Source organism: Gastrolobium bilobum, unplaced genomic scaffold, assembly GCF_033153095.1.
Source record: "Gastrolobium bilobum isolate Gb01-03AN ecotype WA unplaced genomic scaffold, APGP_CSIRO_Gbil_v1 utg18271, whole genome shotgun sequence".
Lineage (NCBI taxonomy): Eukaryota > Viridiplantae > Streptophyta > Magnoliopsida > Fabales > Fabaceae > Gastrolobium > Gastrolobium bilobum.
Genome location: NW_026896070.1, coordinates 88643 through 107797, shown reverse-complemented (window position 1 = coordinate 107797; position 19155 = coordinate 88643). Strand labels below are relative to the sequence as shown.

The 19155-nt window shown below is 34.2% G+C and overlaps 2 protein-coding genes across 2 annotated transcripts; one reads left to right on the top strand and one right to left on the bottom strand.

The window, feature by feature from the left end:
• Positions 1–9331: 9331 nt before the first annotated feature.
• LOC133297624 (jasmonate ZIM domain-containing protein 1-like) lies at positions 9332–10776 on the top strand. The gene is made up of 5 exons (XM_061496790.1): positions 9332–9398; positions 9584–9707; positions 10047–10288; positions 10406–10463; positions 10552–10776. The coding sequence occupies exons 1-5, from the start codon at positions 9332–9334 to the stop codon at positions 10634–10636; spliced, it is 576 nt and encodes a 191-aa protein (XP_061352774.1). The 3' UTR covers positions 10637–10776.
• A 2095-nt stretch (positions 10777–12871) lies between these two features.
• Positions 12872–18842, bottom strand: LOC133297627 (peroxisomal (S)-2-hydroxyacid oxidase GLO4-like). Its single transcript, XM_061496794.1, has 12 exons — positions 18639–18842; positions 18260–18407; positions 18048–18172; positions 17867–17913; positions 17709–17786; positions 17459–17583; positions 17228–17285; positions 15843–15905; positions 15053–15122; positions 14485–14585; positions 14092–14196; positions 12872–13430 (listed from the first exon to the last, which is right to left on the bottom strand). The coding sequence occupies exons 2-12, from the start codon at positions 18400–18402 to the stop codon at positions 13251–13253; spliced, it is 1095 nt and encodes a 364-aa protein (XP_061352778.1). The 5' UTR covers positions 18403–18407; positions 18639–18842; the 3' UTR covers positions 12872–13250.
• Between the last annotated feature and the right edge of the window lie 313 nt (positions 18843–19155).

The following is a 19155-nucleotide window of genomic DNA, read 5'->3' as shown; positions in this document are numbered from 1 at the left end:
AAAACAGATTTGATATTCCTAAATCATTAACCTAAAATATTTCACTTAGGTAATAGATGAGTTAGTTATTGATTAATAACATTTACTAGTTAATTAATGTTAGTTATTTGTGCTTAGAAAAAATATATTATTAGTTTGATATTGTTATAAGATAAAAACGGGTTAAAGAACTACTTCAATCCAAAATCTTAAGGTGTTAATGATGGCCTTTTCACTTCAACCCAAAATCTTAAGGTGTCGGATGAGTACCTTTTTAATGATTTATGTTATATTCTCTAACAAAACGAAACACTTTTAGGGCTCGTTTGGTGGACAGGATAGGATAAAGGTAGAATACGATATGGGGCTGATAAGGGTATGATATGATATGGGGCTGATAAGCCTATATCAAGTCTTGTGTTTGATGAGTACCTGATTAGCAATCTGATAAGATTATGTAAAAGAAGAAAAGAGAAAGAAAAAACAAAATAGAATGCAATAAATACAAATATATTGAGTAGCGTGTGGATATATTGGGTAGCGTGAGACTATATTGGGTATCCAATATTGGTATCATATCCTGTTGAATCCTAACCCAGCTCCCCCCATAGGATAAAAAATCATGTATTGGATAGGATAAAATGAGACAATAGGATAAGCTAATCATATTCTATTGACCAACCAAACAAGAGATAAAAGTAGGATATGATAAGTTATCATATCCTATCTTCTTTATCAGGTGCTCCAAACAGGACCTTAATATTAAATGAAAAAAGACGGTGGCAATGAAATTTTTTTTATTCAAATCGATTTAATATGATTCGAGCACGGTTGTATCTATATAATAGAGGATAACTCTCTATTTCCCGTACTCAAACTCCAATTTTAAAAGGAAAATTAATCTCACTTACTAATACAGAGAGATCTTAAAACTAGGGGTGTTCGCGATCTGGATTGGATCGGTTTTGGAAGTAAAAATGATCTGATCCAATTCCTTCGGTTTGATTATGTAATCATCCATTCGATTTGAATTTTTTTCAAATCCGATCCAATCCAAATTTTTTTGGTTTGGATTGGATCGGTTTTCGGTTTTTTGAAAATCCTATAATTTGTTTCATAATTATTGAACAAATAACATCTTTTGTATACATTGACTTTGTAATTTTATTTTATTTTGAAATACAAAAGCATTAGGAAACGATAATATAGTTTTTTTTTTTGCCAATGAGAAATGAAGCTCTTCATAAATGAAATTTTGTTGATGAGATGCGACTAAATTTTTTTTTTTGGTTTATTTGATGGGTTAATGGGTCTTGAGTTTAGAAATTTTTTGGTTATAATTGGGGAAGACCCAATTAGGTAGAAGGGAATTAATATATTGGATCGGTTTGGATTGGATCGGTCTTCATCAACTCATCCGAAACCCCCAATCCAATTAAAATTTGCGATTTTTTTTCGAATTTCGGTTCGGTCACCACGGTTTGATTCGATTTGGATTGGTTGATGAACACCCCTACTTAAAACAGTTTTTTATTTCAGATTTTGACATATAAATTTTATAGTAGTATCATATTCACGTGAAAATTATAAAACTAAAAAAATAAATTCTTAACTCAATTCAAATGCTATATTTATGTAGCAAAAAATTCATACTTTTATAGTATCTTATTCAAAGGTTGAAATCACAATGACGGTAGTAACGAAAACTTGCTAGAATGTACTAATAAATTTTCTTGAGTTTACCTAATGCATAAATGGGTCTTGGATTTAGAATTTTTTGGAGTATAATTAGGGAATAGGCTCAAGTAGGTAGAGGAGATTGATATATTGGATCGATTTTTACTAACAAAACTGAAAATCTATCCGATTCAATTAAAATTTGTGATTTTTTTTTTAATTTTCTGTTTTCAATTTTGAGTTAATTCAGTTATTGATTTTTTGATTAGTTCGTCGTAATTTAAATCGGTTGATAAACACTCATAATTTACCATGAACTTTAACACGCCGGGTAATGATACAAAATTGGATGGCCAACAGTGGAATGCAAAGTTACCAACATTTAAAGTAGTGCGAGCAAAAAAAAACAAAAAAGGTGGATAAATGTGTGTAAGAAGAACCTTTTCCAAAAATTTGATGGGGTGACCAACCTTTTGTGACGAGTGATGACAATTCAAAGTTGATATAAATTGAGATCCAGAGGCCAGCTGAAGCTGACGTTATCTTCAGTTTGGTCCTCGAGCGGTCCAGCCCACACAAGAGGACAAATAGGTTCCATTTGAAATGTCTCAAAAAGAGAAATATAAGAAATAAAACTGCTTCAATTCCCATTCATATTCACCTATGCGTTGCAAGCTAGCAAAGATACAGAACAAATCATGTTTCATATTTTCTTTTTCGTGGTGGACTTGCCGACTTGGGTAGTGGGTACATACAAATCGCGTTACTTTACCTTACATTTATGCATGTGACAAAGAATAAAAAATGGGCTAACAGTAGAGGTGTCAATATAGAAGTCCGCGGGCTAATATGTAAATTCTTATATTTGACTTTAATTTATTAGGAATTTTTTGTGGTAGGACTTTTTTTTATTTCTAATCCTCAAAGTCTTATAGTTTAGCATACTGATTTATTTAAGTATGATGAGTCTTACATTGATTGATAATGAGTTAAGTGAAGTGGATATAAGTGGATATACTCATGAACCAAATGCCTTAAGGTTTTAGGTTGAGACACGGTGTCGGATCCATTTGTTATGATTGGAGCTTAGCACATTCGTGGTGCTCCCTTGCCACGGACTTGCTTGATAGTGGTATTAGAGTCGAATTAGGCTCAAAAGCTAGCCCGATGTTTGGCTAGGAGGAGAATTGAGTACTATAGGTCTGGGTACTCGTTGAGAGAGAGAGCATACCAATGTTGAGTTTCACACTTGAGGGGAGATTGTTGGAATATTCAAGTGAGATGAGTCTCACATTGATTAGTAATGAGTTAAGTAAAGTGCATAAAAGTGAGAGCATACCAATTAGGGGTGTTCGCGGTCTGGATTGGATCGATTTTGGAAGAAAAAATCATCTGATCCAATCCCTTCGGTTTGATCATATAATCATCCATTCGGTTTTGATTTTTTTTCAAATCTGATCCGATCCAATCCAATTTTTTCCGGTTTGGATTGAATCGGTTTTCGGTTTTTTGAAAATCCTAAAATTCATTTCATGATTATTGTGCAAATAACATCTTTTGTATATATTGGCTTTGTAATTTTTTTTTTTGAAATACAAAAACATTAGTAAACTATAATATAATTTTTTTAATTTTGGCAATGAGATATGAAGCTCTACAAAGATAAAATTTTGTTGATGAGATATGACTAGATTTCTTCTTGGGTTTAGTTGATGGGTTAATGGGTCTTGGGTTTAGAAATTTTTAAGCTAGGATTAAGAAAATACCCAAATAGGTAGAGAGAAATTAATATATTGGATCGGTTTTCATCAACCCATCCAAAAACCGATCCAATCCAATTAAAATTTGTGATTTTTAATCGGTTTTTGATTTTTCAGTTTTCGGTTTATTCGGTTATCAGTTTTTCGGTTCGGTCACCGCGATTTGAATCGGTTTGGATCGGTTGATGAACACCCTTAATACCAATGTTGAGTTTCACACTTGAGGGAGAAATTGTTGGGATATTCAAATGTGATGAGTTTTACATTAGTTGGTAATGAGTTAAGTAAAATGCATATAAGTGAGAGGACCCATGAACTCAATGTCCTAAGGTTTTGGGTTAAGACATGACGTCGAACCCACTTGCTACATTTGACGTAGCCTTAGCCCATTGGCGATGGTCTCCCACCACGAGCTCCCCCTTGGACCCGCCTGACCAGTTATATACACTTGACTTAAACTATTACTAACCAATGTGAGACTCATCACTCTTGAATGACCGAACAATCTCCCGCTCAAGTGTGAAACCTAATATTGGTATGTTTTCCCTCAATCAAGTACCCAGGCCCAAAGTACTTAACCCTCTTCCTAGTTGATAAAAAAAATATTATTTTGAATTATTTTGATATTTGGATTTTTGAAAAATTGCTTTTGTATGATAAAAAAAGCCAATGATATATGAATCTTATTTGTTGTTACAATCAATTCATAAAAAATATTTTTTGGGTCATATTTTAATTTTTTTTGATAAAGAATATATACACTTAAAAGTTTAAAATTAAATTTAAAATAGAAAAAAGAAACAAAAGGATTTATATAATGGAAAGATTGGAAAGATCACTATATATGTTCAAGTGGTAGATCAAAAATTTTGTATGAAGTGTGAAATTATATACATTATAAAATTTAAAATAATTATTTTATAAAAGAGGATAAAATTATATATAATTTAAAATATTTATTTAGTACATAAAAAATTGTATCAGGAATCTTCATCAATTAATGCAGTAAATGTAACGCCTGACCGCTTCAAGAATCAATGACTATCTCCACATACTAACACGAGACTTTTTAGTGTGCTTTTTCCTCACTTGCACACTTCTTTAAAAAATTTCTCAGGAGATCACCCATCATCTCAGAATTGCTTCAAGTCAAGCACGCTTAACTATGGAGTTCTTCTGTTCCGGGCTACCGAAAAGCAGATGCATCTTGTTAGTATAGGTAGCACCAATTAATTCTTATAAGCTATCCCAAACTGTGCAGTCTAATACATGCACAGTGTAAGAACCCGCACCGTTAAATAAGGTATTTAATTAATTAATTATGCAAAATTAAGAAATGATTCCATAATTGACCCTAATAATTATTATGAGACTCTAATAATTATAGTAAGTGATTTAGAATGTTGTTAGTCGTTTTTCGGAAGAAAAGTGCAGATACCGATTCTGCTATTCAGTATAATTGCGTACCAAAAAAGTATCCCAAAAAATTAATGTAAGTGCATGATAATTACTAGAATGCTATATAGGACTTGTAAAATGAGTTTCAAGTCCAAATAATGAGAACTGGTGCCAGAAACTGATACTGGCTATGAAAAGCGCGTACCGGAAAGGTGCTCCGAAAAATATAATAAAAATATGATAATTCTTGTAAAATTGAGTAGGTTAAGAATCTTAAGTTTGGGATTAAAATGCTAAGCGCAGCAATTAAAGTTAATACTATGTGTTTAAGTGTGATTTGACTATATATACACTAATCATTGTGCACAAAACCCTAGACTCCTTTCTCTTCTACGCGAGTTGCCGAGAGTGAAACACCAGCCACCTTGTCACCTCCTTCTCCTACCATTTGAATCACCAAGAGCACTCATTTCCTCTTGGGTTCTTCATGAAAACTCTTTGAGTGCATTCTAGCCTTAGGAAGGAAAAATAGGTTGTTTTTCTGAGTTTGGCTTCTGTCTTGTGAGCTTGAGCTTGCTGTTTTCTGGTTTTGGGGAGGAGAGAGCCTTCATTTGGTGTTTTGAAGCTTCAAGGAGCTTCCTTGTCGAGTAAAAGAGCTACCTTGTGCATCATTTTCGTTTTCTTGGTGAAGTCAGAACCTTTGGTGTTGGTAGTGAGCTCCAAGAGCATCTCTTTTTTCTGTTTGAAGCTTGGGTAAGTGGTTGAACCCATGATCATGAGTTTTTATGCTTAAAAATGGAACCTTGATGCATGTAAAGGTTAAAAGATGATAACTTAACGTTGGGTAATGTCAAACACACCTAGAAATGCATGTTTAAGTGTTTATAATCGGTAAAAATCCAACCTTGGAAGGATATCTTCACGAAATGCAGTTTCTGCATTCTGTCGTGAAATATCCGGATATCTGCCCGTGAAATATCCGGATATTTGATATCCGAATATGGGAATCTGGATGTCCGGATATCGCATATCCGGATATGGTCAGTGAGATGTCCGGATATGCAATATCCGGATATGGTCAGTGAGATGTCCGGATATTGCATATCCGGATATGTCCCGAGGAATATCCGGATATTCTGGGATTTCGAAGAACAGTAGCTGTGCTGTGTGTACAGTAGGCTATTGGGGGTTTGTGGACCCTAGATTGATGAAGTTGAACTTCTGTAATTAATGAACTAAGTCAAAATCTTGTGATTGTGGCTTTGTTGGAAGCCTTAAGACGTAAATCGTTAAAGGAGAACATAGTCTTTATGTTAATGCTTTTGAGCTATGTATGTTGATATACTTGTTGGTTCACATCAGATTGTGATCTGCTGTGTGTTGGACTTGAGCCGTGTGGACTCTTGGGATTGGATAGTGAACTTGCAAGGTAAGCTTTCGTGTCCTCGGTTTAGCCATGTTGTGGTTCCACCATGTCCCATGGGGGTATGGTTATATGCATGCTGTGTTACATGCTTTTGAAGTTTTGGAAATGCTATTGAGCTGTTATATGCTAGTCCTTTATGATATGCATGTGGTGTTCCACCTATACGGTAAGCCTGAGTATGTGGTACATACAAGATGGTGAGGTTGTGGGTGAGGTGCAAGCGGTGTTCCTTGTACTACATGTAGGTATAGACGTATTCCTGCATTTCTTTGACCAGTAGAATAGTGATAAACATACATGACATGAATATCTGTTGCACTGCATAGTTTTGAAACTTATATTGATATAAATGCTTTTTGAACTTATATTGCACATGTAAGTGAGCTTGGGGTGGAAGATCCTTGAAGACCCCTTGTCTTACTGAGATTTCTTGTTTAGAGATCTCACCCCACGTTTGGGGAATGCTTATTTCAGGGTCAGGTATTGTTGAGACCTCAGGCGGCAGGAGGCCAGAGCTGAGTTAGCTAGTGATGACATTATATGCTGACATGTTGGATGCTGGATATGCTTGCTGTTTTTATGCTTTTGCTTCATGTTATGATTTTGAATTATCTTGTTGAGACGCTGTTGATTTGGTGAGCATGAGGATTGTCCATGCCACGTAGACTTGTTATGTTTTACTTTTATTAGAGTTGTATTAATGTATCAGGATATTGTCCGGATTACGTGAAGTAATGCCGTGACTTAGATACTCACTTTATTTATATATTGAGGTATTTCAGTAGATGTCTTATTGCAATTTACTTTTAGGCGATATTTTATAAAATTGATTAAGTAATCAAGTTGGTAATTGATAAAGACGTCATAATTGAAAAGAAAAAGAATATTTCGCATTTTTAATTAAGTGTAGCTTAATACGATGTAACGATAATACTACCGGATATATACGGGGTGTTACACACAGTCTTTGGAATCCCTCTCTTTCGGGTGTCGATTTGATTCATTCATGCATGTAACCCTCCGCTGGAAGCCTGTCAGGAGCCGCTCCTTGTCCATGCCCTTTAGCATCGACGATTACTCCCGGCCCTCGTCAGTGCTCGGGATGTTATATGCCCACCAGCTTCCGCCTGGTTCGTCCTCGAACCACACCGTATTGGGAGACTTTTCAGTGTGCTTTTTCCTCACTCGCACACATTTTGAGAAAATTTTCCTGTAGGTCATCTATCCCATAATTTCTACAAGTCAAGCACACTTAACGACAGAGTTCTTCCGTTCTAAGCTACTGAAAAGTAGATGCATCTTGTTAGTATAGGTAGTACCAATTAATTCTTATAAGCTATCCCAAACTGTGCACAGTCTTTGAGATCCCTCTCTTTCGGGTGTCGATTCGATTCATTCATGCATTTAACCCATATCCACTACTGAAAGCCTGTCAAGAACAACTCCTTGTCCATATATTTTCGCACCAACAATCATTCCCCGACCTCCTCTTTGTCTTGTAATTAAATCCCATATTTCATCTGGGTGGGACTAATACCGCCCACGCGGGATTATCAGGTGTCGTCCCAAAATGTATTTGAAATAAAAACAAAAAAGAATAAGTATTTACAGTTTAACCTTTTCTGCATGAAAAGTTGAGAAAAATGCATAATGGTACGGCCATAAAAATAAAAGATTATTCATCACGTGTTCCCAGGACTGCAGGAGTCCCGATGATGATAGTTAAAATTTCGTTTTAAAATTGTACTTTTACCTTATATTTTTTATTTTTTTCATCAAAATATTGTTATCAATATTCTAAGTGTTTTTTTTAATGATTTTTGTTCAATATAAATTTATATTTACGATTTTTTATCCACTTCAATTTTTAAATAAAAAAATTAATTTTAACTATCTTGATCCACATTGTAACAGACATGAATCCCACAAACTCCTTTGTACTTACCTCCTTTTCACCATTTAACAATTGATATATATATATATATATATATATATATATATATATATATATATATATGAAAAAAAAAACATCTATCTTTTTAAAAGATATAAATTTATATCATTTTAAATCCTAACCGTTGATTTCTGTCTATCAACGATTATAATCTATTAGGTCAAACTTAATGAGCCAAATTTATTATTAATTAATTAATAATTTTAATTCAATAAATTATAACCGTTGATGGACGGATATCAACAGTTAAGATCTAAAATGATATAAGTTTATATCCTTTAAAATGACACATGTTATTCTCTGTATATATATATTTATATATATCAATTGTTAAAAATATTAAGTTTTTAACATTATAGGAATACTAAAAATATTTTCAAAGTCACGCGAAGAGAAAGAAAATAAAAAAATATTAAATAAATGAAGGCTAACAAATTTTATTAATGTACGTTTAATGCCTTTGTATTTTTCTCTATTTTATACCGTCTTAAAAAATATCATATTAAATTTTTCACTCGTTATCAAAAAAACGTCAGGGCAAGAAAGGAGAGAGAAGAAAATCAATTATAAAAATATAATTACTAATAATAAAATAAATAATTTTGAAAAATACATTGTTAATGGAATTGAATATCTCCTTAATAAAAATACTAATTATTTTAATGATATAGTTTAAGAAAATTGATTTAATTAAAAGTACAAGATAGCAGTTTTGAAGAAGGGTCAAAGTAAAGGTGGTAAATCATAATTTGGTTTTTAGCAACATTTGGACTTTCAGCCAACTCGCACTGACTCACATTGGAAGCCGTGTAGTTTGAACAATTTTGCTTGCCTGTTTTTCGCTCACAAGAAACACGTGCCTTGCCCGAACAAATAATTTATATTATAATATATATTTTTTTTTTATAGAAAAATTCAAAGATAAAGAGCACATGGCGCGGACGTTTTGGTGAGACAAAATCAAAGATGCTTAGTTAGGAAATTACTTGTCTTGTCTTCTCCCATTTTTCCCAGTCCGTCAGCTATTCGGAAAGTACCTTTTCCCATCAATAAATTGAAAAGTGTTCGCTCCTAAGAATCAAACAGATCGTTATTATCCAACTCTAATCAGATTTCTAAGTCAGAATTCAAATAAAAATGTCGACTTTCCCTGATGCCGACGAGTTCTTGAAGGAGAAGCCTAGCCTTGGAATGAGGGCCGAAGGTACAATCTTTGCTTATTTGCCATTTGTGTTTTCTATTTTTTAAGGAGTGTGTTTCTTCTGAGTCAAATTTAATGATTTGGTACTGAACATTTTTGTGACTGTTTTTCGATTAGTTTAATTACTGAAAAAAATTCTCTAAAATTGCCTGTTAAATTTTTTGTTTGTTTGGCTTTGTAAATTGCAGCAACTACCCTGGATTTGTTAACCAAGGTGCGAAATTCGGATGATGCTTCGCCGCAATGTGTTTCCGTTACGGATTTCCTTCCCCGGTTTGTGGAAAACGTTTGCATTAAGCAGTCTAACGTCAGGTGTGTGTGTGTGTGTGTGTGTGATTAATTTAATTTCTGCAATTGTTCTGCACTCTCTAGTCTCTATGCACAAACGAAAGCGAATGACTTTCCAAAGTTTGAGCCTTGCTGAAATTACCGAGATACCCATGCTTTCACCGAAAATATGAAATGGATAAGCTGGGGAAACCTTGTGATTTGGGGTTTGTTTTGTACAAGGAAAAACATCATTTGTACGACCTAGATATGTTTTGTTCATGGCCATGACTAATCAATACCTATTATTTCACCTCCATTTGATCATGAACCTGTACTTCATATGTTCTTGTTCTTAGATAACATTTTCTTCTCTGAATGTAGGTCACCTGTCCCTGAAACTCCCCAGTTGACAATATTCTATGCCGGGAAAGTGCTAGTGTTTGATGCTTTTCCGCCTGAGAAGGCAACGGAAATCATGGAGTTAGCCACCAAGCTTGCCTGTGATGATTCTGTCAACAACAAACATACTTTTAGAGTTCCCGTTAATCATGAAAATTTGAACGTGATCAAGGCACCTCAATTAATAAGCAATCCTTGTCCAGGACCCCAAGTTTTTGATTCAGGTATATATATATCTATTCCCTTTTTATTCTCACGAACAAATGACATTGAATAGGAGTAATTAATGAAGCATGTACAAGTTCATACACTAATTTTGGATTACAATTTTCGCCAAACAGATATGAGATATCCAAGAAGAGTTTCATTATTAAAGTTTCTTGAGAAGAGGAAAGAAAGGTAATAAGGAGTTATATGTACATATATTGGGTTGTTATTTTGTTGCTCAATTCATTGTTTACTAATAAATTATTATTAATTGTTACAGGGTGATTGCTAGAGGACCTTATCAAATTAACAGTTGTCCCAATCACGAGGGAAGCCGTTCCAAACACTTTGACCTTAACTTATAGATAGGAATCTAGCTCGTCATCCAATTAGGTTATTAATGAAACTGATTAGTTTCAGAAATATCCAAGTAGTTATACTTATGCGCATGATATTATTTTATTTTTTATTTTTTGAATGTAACTAATAGTTTAATTTTACATGCTGGCGATTAGTTTGCTCCCCCCCTCCCCGTATTGTTGGGATGGTAAATTGAATTATGAGTTGAAAGTAAATTGAATTATTAACCTTCTCGACAATTTTCCCCCCTTCAAGATTTCAAACAATTTGATTCTAATAAGCAGGTCTTTATAATTCTAAAGTCTTTGGAGGCTAACGTGTTTGAACAATGTTAGTTTTGTCGATTTAGCATTGGACATCCTTTGGTTAATGTCTAATCCAGGTTAGCGTAACCTAATAAATTTCAAACAACCAACAACCATAAGCTCTAATGGCTTAATTACAATAGTTCTAGCCAAAAGTTCAATAAAAATATGAACTCACGTAGTGTAATTTACCCAAATATCATTAAAATGTTCTGAGAAAGCAAAGAAACTTTACGGCTTTATGGAGTTCGTTTGGTGTGTCTTTTCCCACGTTTTGAGGTCATGTTCTTTAGCAATGTCTGAAAAACCTCGCTCTCTAGTTTTAAGGCGGTGGCAGTTGGAATCAACAATGGGAGGCACCACTCTGTTTCTGCTCACGCGCATCCAAAAACATTTTTTCCATGCCAAGAAGCTGCCTGTATTCAGCGGCGGAGCGGGCTAAAATCTGAGCCCGAGTCAAAAAAATTATATGTGTATTTATTTTTCTTAATTTTATTTAGTTCATATAATAATATATTTAAATTAAGGAAGAATCTGTTTATAAATTTTTATTACAAATTTTTGCAAATTATACTATATTCTTCTTGAAGTACACTCGCGGAAGTACATAGTGTAACCTAGTGTACTTCCGAGAATATATAGTGTAATTTGTAAATAAAAAATTTGTCAATATAACCTTCTTCATTTAAATTATATTAAATATAGAGCACCTGAGCAGACAGTAACAAGAAGAGTTATAATTTTATTAAATATTTTTTAATTTTATTAAAAATATTTTTTTATATAAGTGAAAATTGAACACATAACATAATACAACTTATCCGAATCTCTTACCAAAAATATTTTAAGTTTTAGATAAGACAAAATTACAAATTGTAGTCCGAGCCAAATTATAATTTTAACTCAAGTCAAATTATAATTAATTATTTAATTATATATAATAAATATAATTTGTTAAAATTTGCCCAGGCCAATGCCACACCTAATATATGTGGCTCGGCCACTACCTATATTGTTGATTTCTGCTATTGATCGATCATGATGTAAAGTTTAATTTAGGTTAAAGGTCAAAGGTTCCATTTATGGCTAAGCGGTTTGTTTTTATGTTGATTCTAAGGATTTGATGTTTCTGATGTTGTAAAAGATAAAGTTATATAATTATCTTATACATACATAAAAATATATGAGACCCATGTGAGGTTATATGAAGAGAAGAGACAAAAAATGAACTCTGTTGAAGATATATAAAACCATTAACATAACCTCACCCAAGAGCTTAAGTTTTTGGATTGAATTGGTTCTTTACATAGTATCAGAGCCTCGTGTCTCAGGTTCGATCCTCACCGTGGAATTTCTTGGTTGGTAGGTTTGTGCATTGTCCACCCTTCAAGTCCAGTGGTCTCTCGTGTGAGGAGACGTGTTGAAGATATATAAAATCATTAACGTAACCTCACCCAACAACTTAAGCTTTTGGATTGAATTGATTCTTTACAAACTCCACAATATTTTTACGAGAAACATTAAGTCCTATGATTTCTTGTGCTGCTACTGGTGAACCAAATTTCACAGACTGCATAGATGATTTCGTTGCTAATATAGGTCGCTATTCTAAAAGTTTGCCCTCTAATATTCTTGGATCTTTTAGTTGATGTTCTAATTCATGAAAACAGGCCTCATTCATAAGTTGATCTCGGTGCTTCTTCAGTGTTTGTAGAAATACGGGTTGTCCGAGCTCATTCAAAACGCATTAATTTCATAATGTCCAAAAGACCTAGTATGCCTATGGTTGCTTTAGGGCGGTTAATGAATTTTGTTTACTCTCTATCCCAAGTGTTCATATCCCTGTATTTGAACAGTTGTTGTCACGAACTTTTTATTGTTGCTATGGGCTTAGGAGACAACCATGCGGATAAGTTTAATTCCTTGACATCCACAAATAATATCCACAAAATGACATTCCTTCATGATAATTTCCTACCAACTTTAACAGTATTTTATACTTCCCCCAACGAAACGCAACTTGTCCTGAAACACAGATGTCGTTGACTTGTTTCTAAGATAATCCATACATCTGATTTTGATTTATGTTTTTATCAATTATTTGTTGTGTTACAGACTTACAGTGGATGTGGCAGACAACAATTTTTGGTCATGAAAGTAAGAGAAACTCGTTCACAACTAGAAGAAGGAAAGAAAGACCCCAACTTGGACTTCTTAAGGATTATGGATGGGCTGCCATCAGAATAAATTATCAAGGCCCAACGCAAAGCAGTATTTGATGATCAAAGTATGTGATATGAACATTCCAATACTCCTAAAGCATGGAGGGAAGCCTCTCTATCTCTGTTCTCACATGGGACCTAGTAATATCCTTCACACTTGGACACCCAGATAGAGCCATAGCGAGTTCAAGCTCATTCTTCAGCATTTCTATGACTTGTCTCACCCCAGTTTCCCCTTTTGCAGCTAGCCCGTATATTACAGGCCTTCCAACCTGCAGCAATCCCGGTTATTATTCAGAATATATATAAACACACACACAGCAAACTACATATAAGTCATAGTAATTCTAGGAATGAAATAAACTAGTGATCACTAAATTGGTACCTTGTTCTCCAAAATCCAGGAGTTAAACAAGTTGTAAACTTTTCTCTAGTTATGGCATATATGTTGATAGCCTCGAGCGGTAAAGCTTTTCGCCGAGGACACAAAAATCCGGAATCAAGTATGACCACCAGAAAAGTTAGAATAGAGTTTGAGGGAAGGGGTAGAGTTATCCTTATCCTTTTCTTTTTCTTTTTCTTTTTGTTAAAAAAAAAAGTTTGGGGGTAGGAGAAGTAATCCCATTCTAAGGTCGGGGGAAGATTTACCTTTCATAACGGAATTCATTCAGGGACCCACAAAAATAAAATGAAAGAATAGATAATCAACTTAGAGAAGCGAAGAAAAACAATGACCAAGGCTAGAGGCTTAGTTTAGTCTTATGTCAGCCAAAAGATGCCTTTTGCAAAAACTGATAGTAACACTAAAACAAAGCAGTGAACAGAAATGCATGAGGGATTGAGGTTTAGTGGCTGATTGTTGTCAGCAAAATATTGTAACTGTTCATGGATTGACTAATATTTGCCTATTTAGGTTGAGACTTGAGAGCTTACAAGTACAGCTTTTGCACCAAGTGCTAACGCCTTATACACATCTGTTCCTCGCCGTACTCCACCATCAAATAAAACAGGGACTTTTCCTCTAGTAGCGTGAACCACCTGCAACCATAGGTGCTCGTGTATAGAACAAAAACACAACATTTCACATTATGTTATAATTGAAAGAAAATACATTATTATTTACTTCAAAATCCCCGTATTGAACTATGATAATAACTATTTTCAAATTTATCATATTAGAACTCTTTTAATGATTTGGTAACACATGATCTGGAAGATAGAGTAGGGTGATAGTAGCTCAATAACGAATTCTTAAGCTTTTGCAGATAACAAGGTCCAAACTTAATTTAATGATACAAAAAGCATGTATAGAAATGATAGAAACACCTCTTCTAGGACAGAAATGGTAGCTGGAGAATAATCAAGCTGGCGAGCTCCATGATTTGAAACAACTATACCAGCAACACCTACTTCCACTGCCTTAATTGCTGCAAACATAAGTCCATTATATAGTAACTAATGGTATTTAGATCTTTAACAGCTCTAGAAACAATCATTAAGAATGAATTAACAACAAAGAAAGAACGTAAACACCGGCATTGGGGAATAAACTTTTGCCCATAAATAATTAACTAACAAAAGAATTTTTCTCTGGCATTGAATTATGAGATTTTCAAAATATATCTTTCTAATTCTTAAATAACAAGGGAAAAATATTGTCTGCTGTAGGCTTATAAGAGTAAAAGAGACTCATCATGTACATATTTATCATAAGCAATCATATATTTAAACTACTACCTAGAATGAAAGCTTTCACCCATTAAACTATATGAATGCATCTCATATCGGAACTTTCATGGTGTGAGTCATAACTCTTTTTTTTTTTTTTGAAAGTTATAGCACCACCAATGCTCTACTGCATCAAACAAGTTAAATACTCAAGCCTTCTACATACCATCTTCACCCGTAAGTATACCCTTGACAAGAATTGGCAACTTTGTAATGGATTTCAACCATGCTATATCCTGCAGACATCATGATGATCCGGTTAAAAAACAGAAACAAAAGTCTTAGACATGCACCATCCAGCAATTAAATCGAAAGTGTAAACTTATAAGCTTTACGAGACAACCAACTAGACAAAATCACTGCAATCATTTCTGTTATGACCAGTTGCACAGTTTACATTTTTGTATCATGTTCTAAACCTGGTCAAATTCTTTATCTCTAGCTGGAAAGTAAGATCATAATATTTGTGGATAAGTTTACTTCCTTGATACCAATGAGAATCCAGTGTTAAGGGAGTTGAGAGGTTAAATGGTTAGAATCCAAGTAGAACGGCTACAAGAAATATATGACTGCCCAAGCCTTCTGGCATTATAAAAGTGGAGTTGAGTCTTCTTGTTAACAAATTACTTCAGTTTAAAGCTTAATCGGTTGTGTACTGCCATGAATTTGAAGATTAGTAACATACTATTTGTATCAGTCCCCGCCAGTCATAAGTAAATATCCTCAGTAATGGTTATTTTAAAAATAAATAAGTAAGTTCATTAAAATTCATTGAACACATATATTGAACACATATCAAAGAACATACATTAATGTACTTCCCACAAAAGAAAATTTGCCTTCAGTAAATAGTAGCGTTTTCTTATTGGCCATTTTATGTAATAGTGCTTGTTCCCTAATTCCTAAGACATTAGCTAAAAGAAACATATATAGAGGAGCTATGACAATGTTCTCACCTCCCAGCAAAAGGATGCATCCAATGTATGACTTGCATAAAATTCCAAGCCTGAACCGTTATCCTGCATATTCAAAAACAAGTTTAACAAATCCGGTCTATGAATTATAAACAGGTGACAGCATTTCCGGGACAAAATCATGCAGCACACGTGCACATGCATGCATTTACTCAATTTAAACATAAAAACATGCAGAGCATGTATTGATGTGTTTTTATGAACAAACATGCACGTACTACATATAAAACTATGATCATTTGGAGTAAGCTTAAACAGGATATTATAAATTGGGGATACAGAATGCCTCTTTTATAACCTCGTATTGGAGAGATCTGGTCTGGTTGATTTTTTTTTTTTTTTTTTTATGTTATGCTATTTGCGAACTGGAGCAGTGGTAAAACTGTTCCTCCATGACTGAAAGGTCATGGGTTCGACTCCAAGAAACAGCCTCTTTGCAATTATGCAAGGGTAAGACTGCGTACAAAGATTTCCTCCACCCCACACTCGCTAGTCGGATTTAACAGAGAGTGGTTTATGTTCTGCTATCTGGAACAACCAGGCCTAGTCCCAACAATTTTATTTATTTATTTTGTATTTTTGTAAAAAAGAAGTTTAGGGGGAAGGTGCCCCAAGCATCTGCGTATGCTTAGGAATCAAAGCCAAGATCTTTGGGTTGCGTTGTTTGATTCTGTTGAGATATATGGTCCCACATTGGTTGTATGAGCAACTAATGTGGAGTTTATAAGGCCTTGGGCACTCCCACCCTTTGAGCTAGCTTTTGGGGTGGTTTATTGCAAGGTTCTTTACATGGTATCAGAGCCTCGTGTCCTGGTCCTGGGTTCAAATCTCGCTGCCCCCCACTTTCTTTCCGGTGGAATTTCTTTCTTCGCATAGGTAGTTGGGCCTGTGCATTGTCCACCCTTCAAGCCCAGTGGGCTCTTGTGTGAGGGGGCGTGTTGAGATATATGGTCCCACATTGGTTGTATGAGCAACTAATGTGGAGTTTATAAGGCCTTGGGCACTCCCACCCTTTGAGCTAGCTTTTGGGGTGGTTTATTCCAAGGTTCTTTACAGATTCTATCAGTTTAGCAACCCTCATTGGCTCCAAATTTCCAATTACTTACCCTACTTCATCCTCTAAATACCTTGATCTACATTGGACAGAAATCCTGCTGCAGCTACAATGTTCTTAGGACTTTAATGAAGCAATTATGCATTTATGCTGCTTAAAGAGAGAATATTTATTTTTGGAAGGATATTTAATGCATTGCATTCTACTTCTACATGACGAAGCAGGAAATATCATAGACGAACCACTCCAAATAAATAAATAAACACACTATAAAAGATAGAGATGTGCTTAATATTGAGTTTATACTACTCACTGACTCGACGTCAATTGAAACAAGGCCATCAAAATTCTTCAACTGAGGTGAAACCATTCTGCACAGGACATTACAACAATGTTATGAGCAGAGGCAGTTTATGAGAATTAGTGGCCTAAAGCAATACTTTAAAATAAGTTTTTATTTTTATTTTTAACAAAAACTAGTTTTGTAACTTTTTGAGAAGCACAATTATTATTAAGTTCAATTCTTACAAAAATCGTATATTACTTGTTCCTTATGTCTGCCTCTCTTCGACCTAGTCTTGGAACATCAACAGTTAGGACAAGGGCCTTATATCCATTTCTTTCTGCTCTTTGCACCAATACAGCTGTCACATTTCGCCTCTTGTAAACCTGTTTGAGTTATAATCTCAAATTCAAAAAATGATATTCCAAAAGAAAATGAGATGATAAAATTATGTTGCACTGGATAAAATAAAACAAGGAATCAAATAAGAAAGGTCAAGAGGAATGAATACATATAATTGGAAGAACCTAACAGCATTGCAGCTAGAAGCAACCTCCTCCACTGTGCTGGTGGACATGAAAGACAGAACCTAAAACAAAAAACTTTATTTCAGAATACAAGTATGATGAGACAAGTGGGGGAGGCTTTCTTTTTAACTTTTATGAATACCATTATGGTGTTACATGCAGCTGCAGCTTTAGCTGTGGCGACCTCTCCTAAAGTTAAAAACGACAAAGAATACAATAATTAATATGTGTAAAAAGAAGAATGTTAAATGCATAATTAAGGAGAAGGAGAATCTCAATTTATTTATTTATTTATTTATTTTCTTTTTCAGGAATATTCAAACCTTCTGGATGAGCCAACTTATGCATAGCAGTTGGAGCAATCATTATTGGAGAGGAAATACTGTAGCCTAGCACAGTGGTAGACATATCTATTCTGCTTACATCCACAAGAACTCTAGGTCTTAAGCTGAAAATACAAACCACCCCACGGAAATTTTTTTAGCATATCCCAAATCCTATTAGCAGAATCAGAACATTAATTGTAGGATATTACGTTATTCTACGAAACGCTTCCACGTTTTCCTTTAGTGAGAACTCGTCCTCAGCTCCACCAGCGTAGAAATCATAATACATTTTTGGGAGTGCCTCCCTCGCCAATCGTTGGAATTCACTGACATTAACAGGCTCAGCTCCCATTTTCCCTAAAAATATGGCCGTATATCTAAGTTCGTTCATATTAATCATGTAAATGCAGAGTAAAACAAATTAATGGGGTAAGAACACTGATTATAACAGGAAAAATAATAATAACTGTTAGATGATCATATATATAGAAACAAAGGAATGAGAAGGCCGAACAAATCATCCAGTGGATGAAATAAAAAAAGATAATAAATTGCAAATAAAGTTGAAAATAAGCATTATGCGGATACCTGCCCAAGCCGTTCTGAAGGTACTCTCCAATTATGCTTTGATCCTATCGATTTGATAGTACAAACAAGATACAATCCAAATGAAATAAACAAGGCCTCCCGAGATAACTCTGCCGGTGCGAATCTCGAAATTTACTATTTTGTTTTATTGTTGATAAACTTTTTTAAAAAGTATATATTAAAAGCATATGTGGCTATTGTTACTTCACAAAGATGTATACGCTTGTGATGTTCAACAGAATCATTTTCTGTCGTTTTTTATCCAGTACAGACAAGTAACACTGTCTTCTGTGTTTTTGTCCTTGTACACGAGAAAAATTTGGTGCTCCGAGAGCACGGAACTCGTGTTTTTTTTCTATTATTATTAAAAAAAGAATTTCTATATTCTTTTATATTTTCTTTTAAATTCTAAAAATTTTCCTTTTTAATATAAAGGAGCACCAAAAAAATTTCTCCCTGTCCTCGTTCATTCTCACCTACACTTTATTCCTTCCTCTCTTTTTTTCTTTTTTTAATC

Bases quoted from the DNA above. Each gene is read 5' to 3' on its own strand.
- LOC133297624 (XM_061496790.1), top strand. From the start codon at position 9,332: ATGTCGACTTTCCCTGATGCCGACGAGTTCTTGAAGGAGAAGCCTAGC. The intron at 10,289-10,405 runs GTATATATATAT...TTCGCCAAACAG, and splicing joins ACCCCAAGTTTTTGATTCAG to ATATGAGATATCCAAGAAGA. The intron at 10,464-10,551 runs GTAATAAGGAGT...TAATTGTTACAG, and splicing joins CTTGAGAAGAGGAAAGAAAG to GGTGATTGCTAGAGGACCTT.
- LOC133297627 (XM_061496794.1), bottom strand. From the start codon at position 18,402: ATGGGAGCTGAGCCTGTTAATGTCAGTGAATTCCAACGATTGGCGAGG. The intron at 18,173-18,259 runs GTAATATCCTAC...TTGTATTTTCAG, and splicing joins GAAGCGTTTCGTAGAATAAC to CTTAAGACCTAGAGTTCTTG. The intron at 15,123-15,842 runs GTGAGAACATTG...TGATGTCTGCAG, and splicing joins ATGCATCCTTTTGCTGGGAG to GATATAGCATGGTTGAAATC.